The sequence below is a fragment of the Leptopilina boulardi genome, unplaced genomic scaffold (genome assembly GCF_019393585.1).
Source record: "Leptopilina boulardi isolate dan_hultmark-lab unplaced genomic scaffold, ZJU_Lbou_2.1 LbouV2_292, whole genome shotgun sequence".
Lineage (NCBI taxonomy): Eukaryota > Metazoa > Arthropoda > Insecta > Hymenoptera > Figitidae > Leptopilina > Leptopilina boulardi.
In genome coordinates, this window is record NW_026137854.1 from 481,358 (window position 1) to 504,226 (window position 22,869).

The 22,869-nt window shown below is 30.1% G+C and overlaps 2 protein-coding genes across 2 annotated transcripts; both read left to right on the plus strand.

Moving 5' to 3' along the window:
• Nucleotides 1-1,079: 1,079 nt before the first annotated feature.
• Nucleotides 1,080-5,621, plus strand: LOC127282269 (uncharacterized). The gene is made up of 2 exons (XM_051306444.1): nt 1,080-5,046; nt 5,119-5,621. The coding sequence occupies exons 1-2, from the start codon at nt 1,080-1,082 to the stop codon at nt 5,619-5,621; spliced, it is 4,470 nt and encodes a 1,489-aa protein (XP_051162401.1).
• A 4,999-nt stretch (nt 5,622-10,620) lies between these two features.
• On the plus strand, nt 10,621-22,869 carry LOC127282263 (mitochondrial inner membrane protease ATP23 homolog). The gene is made up of 5 exons (XM_051306439.1): nt 10,621-10,979; nt 20,218-20,263; nt 20,986-21,067; nt 21,586-21,810; nt 22,600-22,869. Exons 1-5 carry the CDS (start codon nt 10,751-10,753, stop codon nt 22,801-22,803), a joined length of 786 nt encoding a protein of 261 aa, XP_051162396.1. The 5' UTR covers nt 10,621-10,750; the 3' UTR covers nt 22,804-22,869.

A 22,869-nucleotide genomic window follows, 5' to 3' on the forward strand; every position in this document is an offset into this window, starting at 1 on the left:
TCTCAGTTTCCTAATTTACAATTCATATAGCTTTTACTAATCATTCCAACTCCTTATTGTAATTATTAATAATATACTATACTTTTAAATGATACTGATAAATTTATTTTGTAATACAGTAGTAAAAAATAATGTCATTTTTATCACTTCATCCTCTCTTACTATTGGTTTTTTGTAAAAATAATTATTATAATGTCAAATTTTACAAACTAAAGTTTCTCCGTGTAAAAAAAAGTAAAAAAATTTTCAAAATGTTATTAATTTTTAAAATTTTGAATAGTATTTGTTATTCACTACTAAAGTAATGAATTCACAAAAGTACAGCCAAATCCTATTTAATCAAAAAAATTAGTGTGATGAACTGTCTTGGAATCCACCCCCTAAAACTTAACTTATAACTATATGGTTTAGTTTGAAAATACATCTGAGCAAAATTCAATTTTTTGTTTATTTCACCCCTAATAATAATTACTGAATTGAAATAAATTGTTTTTATTTTTTCTGAAAACTTGAATAAAATTATTTGCAATAAAAGTTGAAAAAAGACTGAAAAAAATATATATAGGAAGAATATATATATATGTAAAGGCGCTTGTTTACCTCACTGATCCCGAGTATACTTGCATCGTGTACCATTGGAGTAAAAGAGACAGAAATATCTTTTATCTCTTTTATTCGAATGGTACACGACAGATGTCGTGGCCATTGGTTTTATAATTTTACCGACAGATAGAGTTAAGGGTCCCGATAAGAGTAAGGAATGAGTGTGTTTAGTAGTGGGGATTTTTTGGATGATAAGACGAAGGCGAAGGTATAGACAGACGCGTGCGAAATGTTTGACCGCACAGATGTAATTTGAATGATGTTTATGTGGAGTGATATTCATTTAAATTTTATAAAAGTTTAATAAATAGTTTCTGTTTGACAAGTAATTCTAAATTATTTTTACTCAACCCAGTCCGAATAATAACATTTTGGCGACCGTGACAGGACGTGTGGTGAGTGATAATTAAGAAAAGAAAAAGAGTTTTGTGAAGTGTGCCACGAGGCGTCGAGTGCTTGTGATTTTGAAAAGCAAAATGGAGACTCTGAAAAAGCAAAGAAAAACTCAAAGAGCACTGTTCACTAGGACTTATAATGCATTTATGGCAGAATTGGATGGACAGGGTTCGAAGGAGAATAAAATAGTTGCTTTTCAGATGTTAGAAAATAAAATGACGGAGTTGGACACAATACATCACAAATATATGGAAGAACTCTTTGAAATAGAGGAAGACGAACAGGAAATAACGAATGAATTAGAAGGTAACGATTTCTATAAAAAGCAATTTCTATTGGGGAAGTTGAAGATCTCGACATTGATAGCACCAGAAGTACAATCACAGCAGCCTTCGTTTGCTCCAGCAGTAATGACTGTCCAGAGAAATTTGAATTTACCCAAAATTGAGTTGCCAAAGTTCAATGGTCACATAAAGGAATGGCTGCCATTTTGGACACAGTTCAGGAAAATACATAATGACGACTCGATTAGTGGAGAGGACAAGTTTCAGTATCTTCTTCAAGCGTCGGTTTCCGGTTCCCGCGCAGGAGATTTAGTGCGTAGTTTTCCTTCCACAGCCGAAAATTATGACAAGGCCATAAAAAGTTTGAAAAATAGATTTGGCCGTGACGAAGTTGTGGTAGAATTTTATGTGCTGGAATTGCTTGGACTAGTGTTGCAGAATGCTGCTAAACATGATAAAAAATTGTTGTTGTCAACGATTTATGATAAGTTGGAATCGTATATTCGTGCTTTAGAAACGCTTGGTGTGACAACGGACAAGTGTGCAGCGATGTTGTATCCTCTTGTGGAATCATCACTGCCTGAGGAAGTGCTTCGTGCATGGCAACGTAACGGAGTACGGGAAGGTGATGCTACAGATGGCCCTGAGGAACAAAATAATAGGCTACAACGACTTTTAAAATTTCTACAGCGAGAAGTGGAGGACGAGGAACGAATTGAGATGGTGTTGGCAGGATTTGGTGCTTCGATGGACCAGGTAACAACAAAAAAATGCAAAGGTAAAGTAGAATCTAAATGTGATATTCCGACTGCAAATGCTCTTTTGGTTTCGAAAAATGTAGAGAAATCGGTATATTGTATTTTTTGTACGCAATCGCATGATAGTAGAGAGTGTGAAATGGCGCGTAAATTAGATTTGAGTCAAAGGCGGGAAATAGTTAAGAAGGAGAACGCATGTTTCTATTGTTTGAAAAAGGGTCATATATCAAGGACATGTAAAGTTAGAATTAAATGCGAATGGTGTTCTCGCAGACACGTTCTTTTAATGTGTTCAAGTTTTAATTCAAAAGATTCTTCGGATTGCAAAACAAACGATAAAGAGAAAACTATACACGAAAATAATTTAACTAATTTTAGTGATTCACCAGAAGTATATTTACAAACATTGAAAGTTAAATTATATTCTCAGTCTAAAGAAAAAATTATTAGAGTTTTGATAGATTCGGCATCACAACGATCGTATATTCGAACAAGTGTTGCGAAAGAGATAGGCTATATAAAAAAGGGTAAACAAGAAGTAATTCATTCACTTTTCGGTGGGGTAAAATCACAATGTGAAACTCATGACGTGTATTTGATTCATATGAAAAGTATCGACAACTCGTATGCATGTAATTTTACAGTAATGGATCAAGATACGATTTGCGACTCCATACCGGGAGTTAGAAGTGATGATTGGGTAAAAAATTTGTATGATAATAAAATTTGTTTATCCGATATTGGAACTGATAATAACCCTATAGATGTACTTATCGGTGCAGATGTGGCCGGGAAACTTTTGACTGGAAATAAGTTTGATCTGAAAAATGGTTTAACCGCGTTTGAAACTTGTTTGGGATGGACGATAATGGGGAAATTACCTAATAATTCGAGACGAAAAGATGCGACAATGTTGGTAAATACGATTTTCGTGAAAGAGGCTAGTCTGACCGATTTATGGGAATTAGATATAATCGGTATAACGGATCCTATTGAAAAAATTGATAAAGCAATTTGCGACAAAAGAACTCAAGAATTAATAATGGGCACAGCACAGTTGACAGTAGATGATCGATACGAGGTCTGTTTACCTTTTAAAGAGAATCATGCAATTGTTTCTAGCAATTATGAGATTTCGCGTATTCGATTAATGAAAACAATAGAAAAACTTAAATGTCAAAATCTGTTACATGATTATGATAAAGTAATTCAGGAATGGTTGTCAGAGGGAATTATTGAGATCGTCTCGAAAACTGAAAATAAAAATCCAAATAATCATTATTTACCTCATCGACCGGTGATTAAAGAACATAGTACAACAAAGATAAGACCAGTTTTTGACGCATCTTCACATGAAAAGGATAGTCCTTCTTTGAACCAATGTCTCGAAAAAGGACCCAATCTGATTGAATTGGTTCCTTCCGCTTTGAATCGGTTTCGCGAATTTGAGATTGGTGTTGTGTCGGATATTAAAAAGGCCTTTTTACAAATAGGGATCAATCAGTCTGATCGAGATTACTTGAGGTTTTTATGGGTCAAGGACGGACAGCTGATTACGTTTCGTCATTGTAGAGTGGTATTTGGCTTGATATGTAGTCCCTTTTTACTAGCAGCTGTTATCAATTTAGTTTTGATAAGGGCATTAGAAAGGGCGAAAGCAGATAATGAAGCCTGTTGGTCGATTAAAACTGTAGAAAAATTACAAAGTTCCTTTTATGTTGACAATTGCGTTACAAGCGTTGAGTCAGAACTAGAGAGAGAAAAATTCGAAAGAGAAGCAAGGTCGATTATGACAAGCGGAAAATTTGATTTGCGTGGTTGGGAAAGTACGGGTGATTCTTCCGCGAATGAAACATCCTTAGTATTAGGTCTCTTGTGGAATAAAAGAAGAGATGTTATCTCAATTAATCCTGCACTTGTACCTGTGGAAAGTTCAGAAAATGTCACGAAGAGAGAGATGTTGTCGGCGTCGCATAGGATTTTTGACCCTATTGGTTTCTCCTCCCCAGTGACTTTGCTACCTAAATTATTATTACAGGAATTATGGTCAGAAAAAATTGATTGGGACACAGTGATAAAAGATAAACGCAGGGATGTTTTTATTTCGTGGTTAAAAGATCTTCCATTAATAAAAAATATAGAAATACCACGTAAAATCGGCAAGGGAATTTTGACTATTCACATGTTTTGTGACGCTAGCGGTTCGGCGTATGCTGCGACGGTTTTCGCGAGGGTGGAGTATATAGGTACAGTACATGTGCAATTGTTAAACGCTAGGTCTCGCATAGCGCCAAGGGGTGCTACTATTCCACGATTGGAACTGATGGCAGCCACGATTGGCGCTAGATTGACGGATGCGACTAAGAAATCCTTGACTCGTGAAATTGATCAGATTGTTTATTGGACTGATTCTTCTACAGTTTTAGCTTGGATAGAGCGGGATATGCAATGGGGTATATTTGTTCATAATAGAGTAAAAGAAATTAGAACCCTTTCGAGAATAGATGATTGGAAACATGTGCCTGGGAATTTAAATCCCGCAGATCTTCCATCACGTGGTTGCTCTCCCGAGCAATTATTAGAATCTAAGTGGTGGCTTGGTCCGAGATGGTTATATAAACAAAGCTCTGAGTGGCCGGCATTTCAGGAAAAAATTGACGAAGAAGAGATACGAAGAGAAGTGAAAAAATCTGCCACAATACACATGGTAAATATAGATCAGCAATTATTCGATTTTAGTACTCGTTTTGAATCTTATACGAAACTCGTGCGTTTTATCGCGTGGAGTTTAAGATTTTTAGAGAATTGTAGAGCGCAAGTTCAGGACAAAAAACAATCTCACAATAGTCAGGGAACGAGTATTCAACGATTAGATAGACGATTATCAGAAAATGAAATAGAAAGAGCAGAAATACGATTATTACAGGGTTTACAGAACTCTATGTTTAATTCTAAACAAGCCAAAAATAAATTAACATCATTTAGAACACATTTGAACGAAAACGGTTTATTGGTCGTGAAAACAAAAATTTTTCATCGCGAGGATCATTTGAATTTTCTTAGTCCAATTATTTTAGATAATAAGCATGAAGTTGTACGAATGCTTATACGAGAAATACACAAAAGGTTGGGTCATGCGGGAAGTTTGATTGTTATAAGTTCGCTACGCGAAAAATTTTGGATAATATCGTCTCGAAGGTTAGTAAAATCAATTATTGCCAAATGTGTTGTCTGTCAGAGACAGAAAGCAAAGCACATGGAATGTAAAGCCCCCCCTCTACCTTTGAACAGAGTACGTGACGCGGCTATCTTTGAGATAACAGGTGTCGATTTTGCTGGCCCGCTTTTCTTACGTGGTGGGGAAAAGGCGTGGATTGTCATTTTCACGTGCGCGGTATACAGGGCGGTACACTTCGAGCTGTCATCCTCGTTGTCAACGGACGAATTTGTAGAGTGTTTTCGTAGATTCATTGCTAGACGTGGACGACCTAGATGTATGTATAGCGACAACGGTACAAATTTCAAAGGCACAGCCAATGCATTGAGGGAATTAAACTGGGAAAAAAATAGCCAATCATAGTTCGACATTAAAAATTGAGTGGGTATTTAACCCGCCATCAGCGCCCTGGTGGGGGGGATGGTGGGAAAGATTGATAGGCATTTTGAAGTCAATTTTGCGGAAAGTCTTGGGTAGAGCTAGTTTGACGTATGAAAGCATGATGACAACTTTATGCGACGCGGAAGCGATAGTCAATTCTCGACCACTGACTTACGTTTCAGAAGATCCAGACGATCTCAAACCCCTGACACCCTCAATGTTTATCCAAGAGATTCACGAAATTGGTGTACCAGATCTGGACATGTTAAGTAACGCGAAATTAAATAAAAAGCTTAAATATAGACAAAAAATATTTAATGATCTTCGAGCAAGATTTCGGTCAGAATATCTGGGTCAACTGATGCTAAAAAATTCGAAAAAGGAAACACGAGAAATAAAAGTTGGGGATGTTGTTTTAATTGGGGATGATAATACAAAACGGATTGACTGGCCTCTTGCACGGGTAATGGATGCAATTACAGGTTGCGATGGCAAAAATAGAGTATTTGTATTGAAGTCGAGAAAAGGAATTTTAAAAAGACCAATTCAAAAAATTTATCCTTTGGAAGTGTCAAGTAGTCAGATAGAAATTGTGAACGATTTTCAGATGAAACAAAAGAAACGACGTTGTACAGATGAGAATGTAAATAAAAATAAAGAATGTATAATAACTGACGACTCGCAGAATAAATGTGAAGAAAATAATATTGTTACTACGAGATCGGGACGCATTAGTAAAAAACCAACACGTTTTAGTAGTTAATTTCTATTTATTCTTATTATTTATTGTAATAAAATTTATTAAAATATAAGTTTTGACTAACTGAAATAAGATTGTGAATTTTTGTATGAATTCTGATTTTTTTATGCTCAGGTAAATTGTTGTAAATTGATGTAAAAAAAAAAAAAGAAAAAACTGAATTTACTAGAAGGGGGAGGATGTCGTGGCCATTGGTTTTATAATTTTACCGACAGATAGAGTTAAGGGTCCCGATAAGAGTAAGGAATGAGTGTGTTTAGTAGTGGGGATTTTTTGGATGATAAGACGAAGGCGAAGGTATAGACAGACGCGTGCGAAATGTTTGACCGCACAGATGTAATTTGAATGATGTTTATGTGGAGTGATATTCATTTAAATTTTATAAAAGTTTAATAAATAGTTTCTGTTTGACAAGTAATTCTAAATTATTTTTACTCAACCCAGTCCGAATAATAACAACAGAAGTATACTCGGGATCGGTGAGGTATACAAGCGCCTTAAGGTAAATGATCATAAAAAAGTATTTCAATCCTGAAAAGAAATACGATTAGAATTGTACGAAAGTTTTACAGAACTGGACTTGAATTGTGTAGTCCTAGAAAGGAAATACTCAAGAGAGCTGGTTATAATTTCGTTTATCAAACTATAACCCCTACTGAAAATCCCTACATAGGCTCCTATATGTATAGGAAGCCATATGGTTTTCTATACAAAATCGTATACGTAATTGGAACAGGAATTTGAATAGGAAATTAAGTAGGAATTATCATATGAGTGCACACATTATATTTTAATATCATGCGCAGTAGTTTTCTTCAACTTTTTCGGCTCGGCAATAAATTTTTTTCATCTCTGTAGTCTATTAGGAACCTCTACTATTGAAAGATATATATCTTAGAGTTGAAAAAAAATTCATATTATAGGAAGTGAAATAGGAATATACATAGGAATGTACATTCCTGTGTGTATGTGGATTCATATGATAATTCCGACTTAATTTCCTATTCAAATTCCTGTTCCAATTACGTATACGATTTTGTATAGGAAACCATATGGCTTCCTATATAGGGACCCATGTGGTTTCCCATATGGAAGCCTATGTGGGAATTTTCAGTGGGGACATATCATACAATTAACATTAAGTTAAGCTTTAAATTTGATTTGTTTGTGAAATTAGTAGACCGTATACCTTAGTCCTTCTCTAACTCATGTGCGTGAAGTTAGCGCAACAACCATAAAATTACCATATTTTTTTAATTAGAATCGTTTGGTCATGTTTGGAAACCAACTTTTAGGGCGCACTCACACCTCTGGCTGCCTGTGCAGGCAGCCAGTGAGAGCCAATCAGAGAGTCAGTAGATTTAAATTTGAATTTTCTGTCTCTCTTACTCTTGTATGTTTTCTGCGTGGTGGGAGGCTGCCTGTGCAGGCAGCCGGAGGTGTGCAAGCGCCTTTAACGTTTGGATACAATGTTTAAAAAAGTTATTGAATTTTTTAATTTTTAGTGCTAATTTCACATTTGCACAACAAAAGTTGATATTTTTTAAAAAATTTAATGCTAATCGTTTGGTCATCGTTTGGATGGGATTGGAAACACCATTTAAGTGTTTGGACGATTCACAATATGATTTTAATACGTTTTAAAGATTTCTGTTCACAGCACAGTGGAACGTATCAAGTTGCGTACAAGTGACTGCGCATGAGAATTCTCAGCGCGAAATTAAAAAATTTATTATTATTACTTTATAAGGACTATTATTAGTTAAAAAAAAGAAATGAAGGTGCAAAGCACAGCAGATAATTAATAGTAATAATAATTTTAATAATTAATAATTTGTAAAAAAAAATTCTAAATATTTAAACAAACAGAAACTTTTGAAGAAAAATTGTAATTAAAAAAATACTTGAGATTTTTTTTTAAAATTGTGATTTGTAAAAGTATGCAAATATTTTGTTCTATTTCTTAATTATTATTGTTTAACAATTCTCTAATTTTGTATGGAAATACAAAAGAAATTTTTTCATAATTTCGATTTGTTAAACAACAGTTTTTAACCGAACTTTAGTATTTTTACTGAAAAGAAATAAAGAAAAATTTGCATGCTTCCTTTTAATATTTCCTTTTTTCTTAGTGTTAATTTGTTTATAATTTTCCAAACTTAGAGCTTACTTTAATTTCCTGAATTTCTATTTTGCGAACATAATATAGTATAATCTGTACCTTATTTCAAAACTATAGAATGAATAAAATGATTATAATTTGTAATATATAATACAATCTATCAAAACTTAACAAAATATCAAAGAATACATATAAAAGACTAACCTTTAAGTGTGGACAGAAAGAAAGAAAAGATAATGAATAAATGAAATAATCTGACGATTTTTATAGTTAATTAATTATTATTGTTGGCAATTACATAAAGAGTCTCCAGGGTTAAGATGGGTAAAATGCCCTAATGTCTGGATTTTTGAATTGACCCGGTACATGGGTATTTTAGGGTACTAAAATAAGGTAACTAGGGTCGATATCCGAAAAACCCCCTGCCCCCCCCCTATGGTGGTCGAAAAATGCGTTTTTTCGTAAATATTTTTTTTTTGGTTTATGAGTTGATGAAAAATTCTGAAAAAATTCATGAAGCTAGTGTTTCAGATGTACTTTGAACATATTAATTTTATTTCAACTTTAAAAACCATTTTGTAAAGGCCACAATCTTTTACAAAAAATAAAATATTTAAAAATTAATTTTTCATTAATTAATACATTTTTAATTATAATAAATAATTTTTGAATAATAATTTTGATTTAAATGTTTAAAAAATAGAATTTTTGTGTTCACTTTCATTTCTTATTTTAATATATTGAAATTATTTTCTTAATTATTTTTAAAACGTTTTTTCTTGTCTTTAACAATACTAATATAATTGTTTATTAATAAATAAAAAATTTTTAAATTAATTTTCGCAAATTTGTGATTTTTTAATTAATAGATAATATTTAAAAAAATAATTAATTTTATTATAACCTTTTCACATGACCTTCAGTCATGGTTTTACAGCATTATTTCGATACACTTTTAATTTTTATATTCACCTGCAATGTGAATATTCAGAATATTCAAATATCTCCGTGAAAAACATATTCAAATGAGCCCGCCCTAATGGTCGATAAGTAAAGGTGCTTATATACCTCAAATTTCGATCAGATGAACATTATTTCTGGACCGTGAAAATGCGTGAAAAGTCATTTTCATGGCGGGTATTTTTCAATTGTTTTAAACAAAAAATGTTTTTTTAAGAAATATAATATTAAATAATTGTTTTAATATGTAAGAACACTTTAAAATAGTGATAGAAAAATGATTTGATTAAAAAATATAGCAAATTTTGCTTTAAAATGTTTCTGCTACAAGAAAGTGTAAAATGACGATGTTTGTGAAATGGTTTGTACAGTGCTTCTTCCTTGTGAGTGTCTCTCAGAGTTTTGTTTATGTTATGTCGTTTCTTTTTAACTTGTAATAAATAATGAGTGCTGAAAATAAATCGGTAAGTTGAAATGTTTATCAAATAAATTTAAATTCTACTAATTGTTTCGAATAACTGAAAGAAACATGTACACATGTACACTGTACAAACCATTTCACAAACATCGTCATTTTACACTTTCTTGTAGCAGAAACGTTTTAAAGCAAAATTGGCTATATTTTTTAATCAAATCATTTTTCTATCACTATTTTAAAGTGTTCTTACATATTAAAACAATTATTTAATATTATATTTCTTAAAAAAACATTTTTTGTTTAAAACAATTCAAAAATACCCGCCGTGAAAATGACTTTTCACGCATTTTCACGGTCCAGAAATAATGTTCATCTGATCGAAATTTGAGGTATATAAGCACCTTTAAGGCGCTTGTATACCTCACCCATCCCGAGTATACTTGCGTCGTGTATCATTGGAGTAAAAGAGACGGAAATATCTTTTTGTCTCTTTTACTCCAATGGTACACGACAGAAGTATACTCGGGATCGGTGAGGTATACAAGCGCCTTTAGATTAATTGTCTATCAGCAAGTTGTAGAGCCTGTGGAAGATTTTTTTTTCTGCCAGATATCTGGCGTTCTGCGTTGACCTTTATGCGACCGTGCCAAAAACGAAGATGGTATAAAAGCACCTTTATACGTTACCATGACGACCCTACTTAGAAAGTGAACTGTGACCGTACCCTAATTTTTGCCATTTCAAACAGATCTTTAGCACTATTCCGTGGGCATGAGCATGATTTTAATTGTTTTCTTTGTTTACAATAAGTAAATGCAACTATTGTTCAAAAAAAATTATTAGAGACTACAATGAGTACAAAAAATACCACTAATAATAATGAAAATACTACAGAAGAGAGCATCAAAATCTCACAAGATGTGGATGAAGAGAAGAAATTGTGGGGTTATGATTTATATCCTGAGAGAAGAGGTACAGATTTCAAACCTAATTTTTTCAAAGCAATGATTGGTATGGAAGGCAAAGAAAATATACACCGAACGAGGTGTGAGGCAAATGTTTACAAAGTATACCGTTCTAGTAAGTATTTTTCTGTAGTCGCATTTAAATTATATAATTCTTTGTATTCCATAGTTTTCGTTAATTTTTTAAAGGTCCCTGCTCAATATATTCCGCATTACAAGCAGAGTGCAATATCTCTGTTTGTTTACTTATTTTCTTTTATAGATTAGCGCTCTGCAAAGGAATATCTGTGTGAAATTCTTAATCCAGTTATAAGTAACAGTCTCAGGGACATATAAAATACTGTCCGAAACTGCTTCAAAATGTTAACAGTTATTTGTTGCAAGTGTCTTAAATATTATTTACACTAACGACTTCAAAGTTGTTTTACATAAAAAAAAACTTTTCCGCAATGTACTATTGTATAACTTGGATCGAGAAAATGTCACCTATGGGACATCGTCGATTCAATTTGACTATATTATAAGATACTCTCTTAAGGGGTTAAGGATCATCAATCATTGATCAATCATCAATCAATCATCTTCAATCGCCCAAGCCCAAAAAGTGAAAGTTCTGGGATTGGCTTGATACTTTGGTAAATTGTTGTCCTACATGAAAGTAATAAATCCCTAAAATATTAACTCATTAAAACAAAACTTGTAGAAAGTACACGGAGAAAATCTGAAAGCACTGAGTATTTTTTCTCACATCACTGGCTACCGTGGAAACCAAAAAATTAAATTCCAAAACTCTGAATGTTTTCTGCACAGCACTGAATGCTCTGCAGAAAATAATCACTATTTTTTTGACAGTAAACAGAGTTTCGTTTTATATTAGTTGACAACAGATTATTCAGAACTACAAATGTAGCAATAAATTCTTTGCTCGAAGTCGTGACTGCTGTTCTCACAGCTCTAAGTACTGTGTAGAATTATTTTTTAGGATTAAAAAAATAAAAAAACATTTAACCTTTAATAAAAAATAAAGAACAATTTGAAACAAGCGTTCAAGACAATTTTAATCAATTTTGGATGTTTTCTTATATTTTTATGAAAAACAGATTATTTGACTAAAATTATTTATATTTAATTAAATAAGAAGTAATAAACTTTAATAATGTTAAACAAATTACTTTTTATTAATAAACGTAAGAAATAATAATTCTTTTTACTTCACGAGATAAATATTTAAAATAATAATGTTGAAACTTAATATTTTTTAATCATAATTATCTATAAATTTAGATTAGGTTGTAATTTGATATTCGCTAAGAAATCTTAAAATATTAAAACTTCTGAAATACAAAAAAATATTTAAAATTTACCTATAATAATTCATTTTAAAAATAATTATTTATTATTTCATTATTGTATAATAACATTATTTGCTATATAACTGAAAAATTAAAAAAAGCGATATTTTTTAAAAAGACTTTTTAAAGTCTTCATTTCTTTATTTCTGTTATTCATTAACTGTATATAAACATGTCAATTAAAATCAATATTTGAAAAGAAAAATAACCATGGCTATCTTCGTTTTAATTGACGTTAAACGTTTCTTTGTTTTCTAATTCTAAAAAATAATTCTGCACAGTACTCAGAGCTGTGAGAACAGCAGTCACGACTTCGAGCAAAGAATTTATTGCTACATTTGTAGTTCTGAATAATCTGTTGTCAACTAATATAAAACGAAACTCTGTTTACTGTCAAAAAAAGTTGTGATTATTTTCTGCAGAGCATTCAGTGCTGTGTGGAGAACATTCAGAGTTTTGAAATTCAATTTTTTGGTTTACACAGTAGCCAGTGCTATGAGAAAAACTACTCATTGCTTTCAGATTTTCTCCGTGTAGAGGTTGTTGAAGTTTTAACGTTTTGGTTAACATTGTTATTTCAAATCCGTATAACTATGACAAAAGTCACTGGATTTTAATTTATGTATAATGAATTTTAAGGCATACTTGCGTTTGAAAAAAAAATTTTTCGATTTTTTTTACATTTTTTTAATTCTTATAATGTCAAAAATACGCGTGTAAAATATTATGTAGAAATTCGGATTTTTAAAAAAGTTATACACGAATATATAACTGCATGTAAGCAAAAACTATAAGAAAAACGATGTGAACATAAACTTTAAACTCGTTTTTCTCGAAACAACTTTTTTAAAACTGGTACCCCCTGTAATAAAAAATCTAAACGAAATGAGAATTTCTTTTCTACATGTTGTAAAAAAACATATTCTGCAGTAAATTAATTATCAAAATTTTGAAAATTAAATTTTTTCCATTTTTTTATAGCCAAAAACGTTAAAAAAAAATTTTTTAATTTTGATTTAAAAAGGACGCCATTTTGTTTTTTTTGGATTTTTTATTTAATTCCATGATAATAGTCTACTGGGTATTCGTGTATACTAAAAAATAATTTGGTTTTTTGATTTTGGACTGTCAGGAGCGTCTCTACAGGGAATACCAAATTAATCCTGGGAATGTAAATAACAACTTAAAAAATGTAAACCCGCATTTACCTTTTAAAGGAAGAAACTTCTAGTAATTTGTGAAAAATAGGGATTTTGTCCCCATTTACCCCAACTGACCCTAATATATTTTATTAATTAAAAAAAATTTCCATTGTGTTTATTTCACTAAAAGAAATAAATTAAATGTAATTATTTAACTAAAAAAAAAAAATGAAAAATTTCCTTCACGAATTTCTCATCATAAATAGCTTCAGAATGTTGCAAAAAATAAAAAAATTCCTCTACTCTTTTTTCAACAAAAAAAGGCAACAAAAAATGAAATAAAAAATCGAAAAAAGAATTAAACACCCGTATATTAAATTTAAAATATTTTTTCTAAATTAATCCCATGTTAATATTTCAAGCAAATTACATTCATTACTTAATTTAAATTAATAATTTCATACCTATTAAAAACATGTTAACTTTTTATTATTCTTTGATTGACTATTTTTTAAAATTTAAATTTCTTTCATTAACAATAATAAAGGCATTATTTTGTGGACAGTTTCAACCCTGTAAAATGCAGAGAGCTATTACTGAAGTAAATAGGAATAATATAGGTGTGTACGACGACATGTACGCACCGTTGAGTCGATTGCGCTGGAGTCTCGCCTACATTAATATTATGTTTCTCAAAAAAAGTTTTCCAATGAAAATAAATTTTTTTTTTAAAAAAACCCAAAGGGGTGAAAATTGAAAAATAAGGGTTGATTTTGAAAAAAGGGGTGAATTTTTTTTTTAATTTCGTGTCCGTTATTGAAAAGTACGTGCAAAATACTTTAAAAGTCATTACCTATACATAAATTTAAATTCATTGACTTTTGTCATAGTTATGTGGATTTGGAATAACTTCAACTTTCTACAAATATTTTTTTAATGAGTTAATATTTTAGGGATTTATTACTTTCATGTAGGACAACAATTTACCAAAGTATCAAGCCAATCCCAGAACTTTCACTTTTTGAGCTGGGGCGATTGAAGAAGAATCCCTCCTTTATGCGCGTAAAAAATAAACAATTTTCAAAAATTTGTTTAGCTGTTTTTAACAAAGTTCTTTAACCAAGTTTATTGTATCAAATAGTACATATTTCGATGTACTTGTAAATAATTTTGTATTAAAAAATATTAGTAATTGTGGAAACTATAAACCTTGCACTAAATCACCTTTTTCTGACAGCTGCTTACGGTCACTACGATATATCAGACAGTTTAACTAAAATTAAAAAACAATGGAAATTTCGTCAGTATATTATTATATCACCTCGTGCGTGAACAAAGGGTGTTGAAAAAAAAATTCTAGAAATAGTGATGATTTTTCTTCAAAAATCGTGATTTTAAGGGTTTCAAATTTGGTTTTTTGACAAAAAAAAATACATAGGGTCAGTTGGGTTAAATGGGGACAAAATTCCTATTTTTCACAAATTACGTACGTTTCTTCTTTCAAAACTTGAAAAAAATTTGTAGTAGATATATAATAGTTGAACCAATTGAATTTTTTTTTTTTTTTATTTTAGTATTTTGTCTCGCATTTCAAAAAAACAGACTTAAAATTCATACAAAAATTTTTTCTTAGCCCTTATGACTCCCATAACAGAAATTCACTTGAATTTTTGATGTTTGTCAATTTGGTTAATAATAACAAGCTGTCCCCATTTAGTCGAAAAATTTGAGAAGTCAGGGTTCGAATTAAAATTACTTCGTTCACGCACTAGCTATTGTATGTATAAAGAACCTCTGAAAATTTCAGCCCGATCGGTTTTGGAAAAATCGCAGTCAACGTTATTGTAATTCTAAAAAAGCACGATTCCGTGATAATAGCCTTTTAACCCCTTCGCTGTGAAGCAAAAATCGTGTTTCCGTGCCACCAGTGTGCAAAAAAAAAATTTTTTTTTTTAAATCTTATATTACCATATTGTATGTTTTTATTAACATTAATATTATATTAAGTAAAACTATTTTATTTTTAAGATGCTGCTATAGCGGTCATGCACACTGGTGGCACGACTTATTTTTGCCTCTATAGAGGTCAGTAACAGTGAAGGGGTTAAGTTAACATTCTCGAGAGTATGTACTTTTGATCGTTCCCGACCGATTTTCCTAATTTTAGATTCCAAGTGCATTTTTATAACACCCACATAGCACGACTTCTTGCTGTGAGGTTACTGTTAGGATATCTGTAGGGTTTGTAAGGTTACCGTGTAAGCCTACAGTAAACTTGAGGTCATCTTAAAACTTCCGCCATTACAGTAAGCTTACACAGTAAAGCTAAGGTAAGCTGACACAGTTAGGTCGTGGTAAGGTTACATGGTAAGGTTGTGGTAAGCTTCCCGTTAGGTTGCTGTATGGTTATTGTAAACATAGAGTAATATGAAAATATATTTAAAATAATTATATTATAATATATATTATATTATAAATTTTTTTTTTAAATTATATATTTAGTAAAGTACTTCATAAACCCCAATAGGGTCTGTTAAGTAAAATTTACTACGCAGCCGTATGTGCCATAGAAAACTACTGCGCATAAATATTAATAAAATGTATTTATTAATAACATTCTATGTTTACAGTAACCTTACAGTAACCTTACGGGAAGCTTACCACAACCTTACCATGTAAACTTACCACGACCTTACTGTGTAAGATTACCTTAGCTTTACTGTGAAAGCTTAGTGTAATGTCGAAAGTTTTAAGATGCACTGCAAAAAGAAGTATCTTATTTTAAGATGTTTTGGTCGCCTTTTTAAGATGTTTTTTATAACTTGCTTCTAAGTTATCTAAAACAACTAAAAATGCATTAGTTTCTTAAGATATAAGATGGATAGAAAGATACTTTTGGTAAATTGCTTCCAATGTATCTCATAATAAGATACTTCTTTTTGCAGTCTGACCCAAGAAGACTAGAATAAGGAGGTCTAACTCAGGTAGTGGGGGTACGTAAAGAATTGGTTTTCAAGGTAGGCCGAAAGGCAGAGTGTGCGGTAGACTTCTGCGCACACCAATTATATACATTTTTGTTGCCTTGTCCAGAATTACTGAAAATTGTATGTATTGGTATGCGCAGAAGTCTACCGCACACTCTGCCTTTCTCGAAAATCCGCCTACTGCAACTACCAATTTCATACATATACTTACCATACCCCCACTACCTGAGTTAGACCTCCTTATTCTAGTCTTCTTGCCTGGCATATTCTAGAATAATTTATGGAAATATTTGACAATTTCAGAACATAATCTTTAAGGTCTTATCTTTAATTTGCATTTTTGAAACTTAAAAATGTTTTGTGGTTCAGATTTTCTCCGTGTAGGAATATTAGCAAGAAAATTTATTTCGAATATTTTAAATATTGCAAAATTGCAAAAATTGATTTTTGAGGGTGGGTTTCACCCCTTAGATGTACCATAGGGCACTTATAAAAATATACATATCGAATATTTTTCAAAGAACTACAGTATATCATAAGATGAGCGAAATCGGTGATTTACACCTGCCCTGCTAAAAATAAAATCAGAAATCAGTCTCAAAACGTCAGAAATCCTGACGTTTTGAGACTATTTTGATGTTCTGTGATGCTGCTGACTAATTCTGACTTAAATAGTTTTTATGGGCCTGACGTTTTCTAAAAAGTGACGATTTCTCACTACGTTTTATTTTTTTTGTAAAAAGGATTCCAAGAGAGGTACCAAGGCCACTCAAACCCACCATATAACTCTATTATATTATATATTCCCTTTTTCCAACAGAAGGGTCCTTTCGAGGGTCCATCAGGTTTTATGACTTTTTAATGCAAAATAAAAAATTATTTAAATTTAAATAAATATTTTTTTAAATGTTATATTTGTAATTTATAGATTTTAACGATTCCAATGATATAAAACATTATGTAAAAACTCTAAAATTACATAATGATTATACAATAAATACTCCATTAATTAAAATTAATTCTCAATAATTTAAAAATATTTGCAAAAAATTTTATATCGTTGTAATTGTATTAACATGTACATTACGAATATAATATTTAAAAATCATTTTTTTCAAATGCAACAATTTTTAATTTTGCAATGAAAAGCCATAAAACCATAAAAGATCCTTCTGGCCTATACTTTTCTTTTTGTCCTTTTCTAACGTACATATAATATATATGGAATCACGTTTGTAAGACAAGGACAGAAAAGGGAAGGCGTCAATGACTACGACTATACTTTTAAAGTCCCTACTTCAAATTTGTATTTATTATTTTACAGTAAGCTAGTTTCCTTACATTTAGTTATAAGAAAGCAACATATGTTGAAAACCTATTCTTACCATTGTGTTAACTCTATATATATATATATATTTGAAAAAAATTAGAAATCGCTGGCTATTTCACATAAAAGTTTATTTTTTTACAACTAGATGAGCAAAAACATTCTGGTCTCTTGTAAAATAGAATATATGAATTGATCGCTCAATCAATCTCTGAGCGAATTTGATCCAGTTTTCACTAAATATAAATTTGATTTGAACCAAATATTACATCTAATTATAGTGCAGTATGCTAAAAAGAGAAATTAAAATTAGTAATTATTTAGTTGATTCGTGGAAGAATTATGTTAAATTGAATTTTAATAATATAGTAATTAATATATGCATATTAATTAATTCTTATCATTATAATTAATTATAATAGTAAGGAATGTGCTAAAACGTGAGCGAAAAACCTGATAAAATTCGCTCAGAGTTTACTTGAGACAATCCGACAGTATCTTATTATTCTAGACTATTTTATTTGTATATTACACATATTCTTTTAAGTTCGAATTCAAATAATATTTACATACGAATTTTTTGTTTAATTAAATATTTGCTGAAGCAAATTTTATTAATTGAATACATTAATATATGATAATTGGACTACAAATGTTTTTTGATCAATATAACAATATACCTATTTTAACTTTACTTGTTAATTTTTAAAAATTATAAAATTTTTTTAAAATAATAATAATAATTATCAACAAAATATGTTGATAAAATTGAAAAAAAGTAATAAGATCTTCTATTTTCATAAAACCGTATTCTATTTTTAAGATCTCAGTTAGGTTAGTTTAGCTCAGGGGTTAGGTATTCGGTTTGCGTTCGTTAGGTTGTGAGTTCGATTCCCTGCGTTTGCGAGATTTTCTTCGATAGGAGTAAATAAATATAATAAATTGTAAAAATAATAATTAAGAATGTGTAACGTAAAGATAAAAAAATGTTGTAAGATAATTTATTTTTTTAATGATAAAATATTGATTTTTTTTAATTTTTAAATATTTGTAGTCAGAATTCATGAGAAGTAAGTCAGGAATCTTCAAAACTATTTTATAGAAAGAAATGTCATTTAACATCACAAATAGTCACAGGGTTTAATGATTTATGGTTTGGCAAAAAAAAGGGTCTCCGACCCTCATAAAAAACCTGACTACTATTGACGATTCTTTGACTAAACCTCACTTATTGTGGTGTTCTGTGACTGCAATCGTAACAAAAACAGTCTAAAAACGTCAGAGATCCTGACTAATTTTTTGACGTTTTGTGATTTTATTTTTAGCAGGGTGGGTAGTGTTCCTTGTTAGACAAATTTTCAAGATTTTAATTCAGGAAACAGATTTCTAAAAAAAAATTATTCATTTTCTATTTTTAAAAATGTTTGAAAACTGATTCAAGCAAATTATTCGAATTCAAAATTTTGGCATAATTTTTAGTTTTAATGCACAAAAAATGTCTAACCATAATTAAGTTTTAGAGTTTTCAATTGAAATTTTTTTAAATAATTTGTTTTTAAAAGATTTCAAATTGAATTTTTGAAGAATTTTATTGAAGTTATTGAAATAATTCTAAAAAAAATTTTTTAGTTCTATTTTATTACACTAAATAAGCTCTTAATTCCTATAGAAAAGATTTTTGAAAAAACAATTTTAACTTTGCAGTTAACGGTGATTTAAAAAAAATTCTTTTTGAGTCTATTTTGGAGCAATAATAATTAGCTTGAAATTCATGTCTATTTTATTTTCCAAAATGCACTGTTTTACTTACCTTAAATTTTGAAAAATTATTAAATAAATAATATTAAATAATATTAAAATTAAATCCTTAAGAAAACTTTACCGTATACTAAGTTTTCTGATCGTTTCACAAAGCTTCTTTAGTTGTTGATGTTAAAAGCGTTTTTTATTTTGAAGAAATACAAATTGCCAAATTTTTAAATTTACAAAATAAGTTTTAATGTCGTCGGATTGTTACATTAAACTTGATTTATTGAACCATAATTTCTAGTTATATCCAGAAAAAATAGAAAAAGTTTTTTTTAGGTACTTTTAAATAAATTTAATTGTTCGAAACATCTACATAAATATATCGGTATTCCCATTCAAAACAAACCGATCTGGTGATGGTCGAATAAAAGAACCACTCTCAAGTTGTCCCTCTAAAACAACCAGACTTCTTTTTTTTTTTTTCTTTAACCTCGCAATACTTTTTAAAAGTATTTTTTTATTTACAGTATAACATTTACAATGAAATTTATACATTTTATATTTTCTCATTCTTCACTGATTATAAATTATATTTTGATTTTACTGTAAATGTATAGCATTTTAAACAAAATATATGCCTAAAAAAGTATATTGATGTTAAAAACAAATGAAGATTGGTCGCTTTAGAGAGAAAACGCGAGAGTGCTTCTTTTACTCGACCATCGGTAGATCGGTTTGTTTTGAATAAAGATATACTCATGAATTCTAAAATTTAGAAATTGAATTTTCTTTGATTCAGGTCCGTTAGTGAAATTAATGGCAGCAGCCTTAAACAGTTCAGGATGGTATGTAAATATTCATTTTAAAAGTTTATTTTTTCATTGTTCTAAAAAATTTTTAGAAGTATTCAGAAAAATAAGTAATAAACCAAAACTCATTGTCAGTACACACTTTCCAGGAGAGTTAATTTAAAATCTGAGCGATCATCTATTTCCTTTCCCGAATCTGAAGTCAGATTTTAAAAATCCAAAATGGCGGGTTCAATATGGGAGTCAATAAGTTTTAATGGTAGTTTTAAACTTTCAAAAATGTTTTGTTGTGTTCTTCTATAATTTTTTTGACAAATTACAAATAAAGAAATTGACGGACCAACGGTATAGAAGGAGACATTAGATTTAATTATTTTTTTATCAAACTTTACATTTAAATGAACTCTAATTTATGCGAATTTTAATTTAGCATAATTTTCATTTAATGGAATTTTTTAGTGATTCGAATTTTTAAATCGACACAAAGATTTCGGCGCGAATTTTAAAATTGACTAATAACGATTTTCTTGATAATAATTTCTGATTGGTCAGTTTTAAAAATCGCTCTAAAATCTTTCTGTCGATTATTTATTCGTTCATTTTCAATTTTGAATAAATGAAAATTCATCTAAAAAATAATGGTATCAAATAGAATTCTTTAAAATAAAAATTCTAAATTATGATTTTTATGGAATAATCATGCGCTTCCATATTTTTTGAATAGATAATATATGTATATAAATACCCATTTATTGCAGTGAATTTGACATTCGAAGGCATGTTTCCTGTGAAGTTTGTGACTTCAGTGTCAGTGGTGGATATGATCCTGAGCTGAATCAGGTACTTTTCACTTCTTAAGTTCTTATACTAAATCCAATACACATAAAATACTGTAAGATAGGGTTATTTCGCTCATGCAGAGTAAATTCCCTCACCATAAAACCTTCTTTAAATTATCTTTAAAATAAAGTTTAATACTTCAATTAAGAAGAACAAATATTGTTTTGTTAATTGAAATAAATCCCAATAGAAATAATAAATAAAAAAAAAATAAAAATAAAAAATAATTGCAAAACTTCATGATAATTTGCATTGCCTATCACTCAAAGTAAATATTGGTCTAAATGAAAAATATTTTTACCAGTAACTCCAAAATGACTCAAAATGCTCCTAGTTTGAGTGCGTTTGGAGACAAAATTTTCCCACTCGATCAGTTCATATAAAATCCATCGTATTTATATTTATATTGTTATATGCTCACATAAAGCTAAAAATCTAACAGACAGAATTTCAGAACAGAAAATTTTTTAATATGATCATTAAAAAGTACTAAAAAACACTTGATTTAATATTTTCAGATTGTTGTGTGTCACAATGTTATTCAAGGAATAGGAAAAATACAAGGAGTAATGACCCATGAAATGATTCATATGTTTGATTATTGTCGAAACGAACTTGATTTTAAAAATATTGATCATGTAGCCTGTACAGAAGTTCGTGCTGCAAATTTAACTCACTGTAGTTTTTTAAGTTCCTGCACAGGAGGTTTTTCTTCACCATTTAATATCAAGCAAACGCACCAGGTAATTTTTATGTACTGTATAATTTTAAAATAACTTTATAAAAAAAAGAACCGTGAAATTCAAAATTATTAAAAATTAAAATTCGCTAACACAGGTCAACAAAAAACAACACATAGCACCAAAAAAATTTTCTAATTTTGTTGGCCTGTGATAATCAAAAGAGTATTAACGAATTAATAGAAAAATTTAACATTTAGATGCAAATCTAAATGTTTTGTATAATTTCAGTTTCTATATTTTTTACGTTAAAATTCATTTTCTAATAAACAAAAAAAGTTAAATCTATCCTTATTATTAAGAGGCCGTTTTCACCGTGTGGATTCCTCTGATATTGAGGGAATATCCCTGTGATATTGAGAGAATATTCCTGTTATTTATAAAATTCCAAAGTGTTGTATGTTTTGAATATTTAAATAAAAAAATAAATAAATGGAAAATAAAATAGAAAATTTTTTTTAGAATTTTTAAAATTATCTCATCAATATTACTGGAATATTTCCTTAATATCAGAGGAATATTCCCTCAATATCACAGGGATATCCCCTCAATATTACTTGAATTTCACGGGAATATTCCCTCAGTATCATACGAATATCACGCGAATGTCACAGGAATATCACCGTGGAATGTCCCCATGAAGCGGACATTATGATATCCCCTGAATGTCACAACAATATTCTCGCTTGATATCACCTTGACATTCAAGCAATATTCTGTGCTACTTGGGTTGCAGCTTCTATAATAATTAGATATAATCAAACTAAAAACATTATTCTTTTGTTTGTGCAGGAATGTGTAAAACACAAAGCAGTTTTATCTGTATTAGCAGTACGTAAAGTGTCTGAAGAAGAGGCACGTGCAGCAGTTGAACGTGTTTTTACGAGGTGTTACAATGATTTAGAGCCCATTGGTAGACGAATTAAAAGGAACTCAGTAGATATGCATAAGGCATATCTTGAAGCTCCAATGTATGGCTATGACTATATAAAGTAAAATTTACCAACTATTGAAAATTGTATTATAAATTTTTATTACAAATAAATGACTTAGAAATTGTTA

What these genes read in the sequence shown, in the direction of transcription:
- LOC127282269 (XM_051306444.1), top strand. Translation starts at nt 1,080, where the DNA reads ATGGAGACTCTGAAAAAGCAAAGAAAAACTCAAAGAGCACTGTTCACT. An exon ending in AACACATTTGAACGAAAACG is followed by an intron (nt 5,047 to 5,118) that starts GTTTATTGGTCG and finishes CAATTATTTTAG; the next exon opens with ATAATAAGCATGAAGTTGTA.
- LOC127282263 (XM_051306439.1), top strand. Translation starts at nt 10,751, where the DNA reads ATGAGTACAAAAAATACCACTAATAATAATGAAAATACTACAGAAGAG. An exon ending in TTACAAAGTATACCGTTCTA is followed by an intron (nt 10,980 to 20,217) that starts GTAAGTATTTTT and finishes TCTTTGATTCAG; the next exon opens with GTCCGTTAGTGAAATTAATG. An exon ending in ATATCAAGCAAACGCACCAG is followed by an intron (nt 21,811 to 22,599) that starts GTAATTTTTATG and finishes TTGTTTGTGCAG; the next exon opens with GAATGTGTAAAACACAAAGC.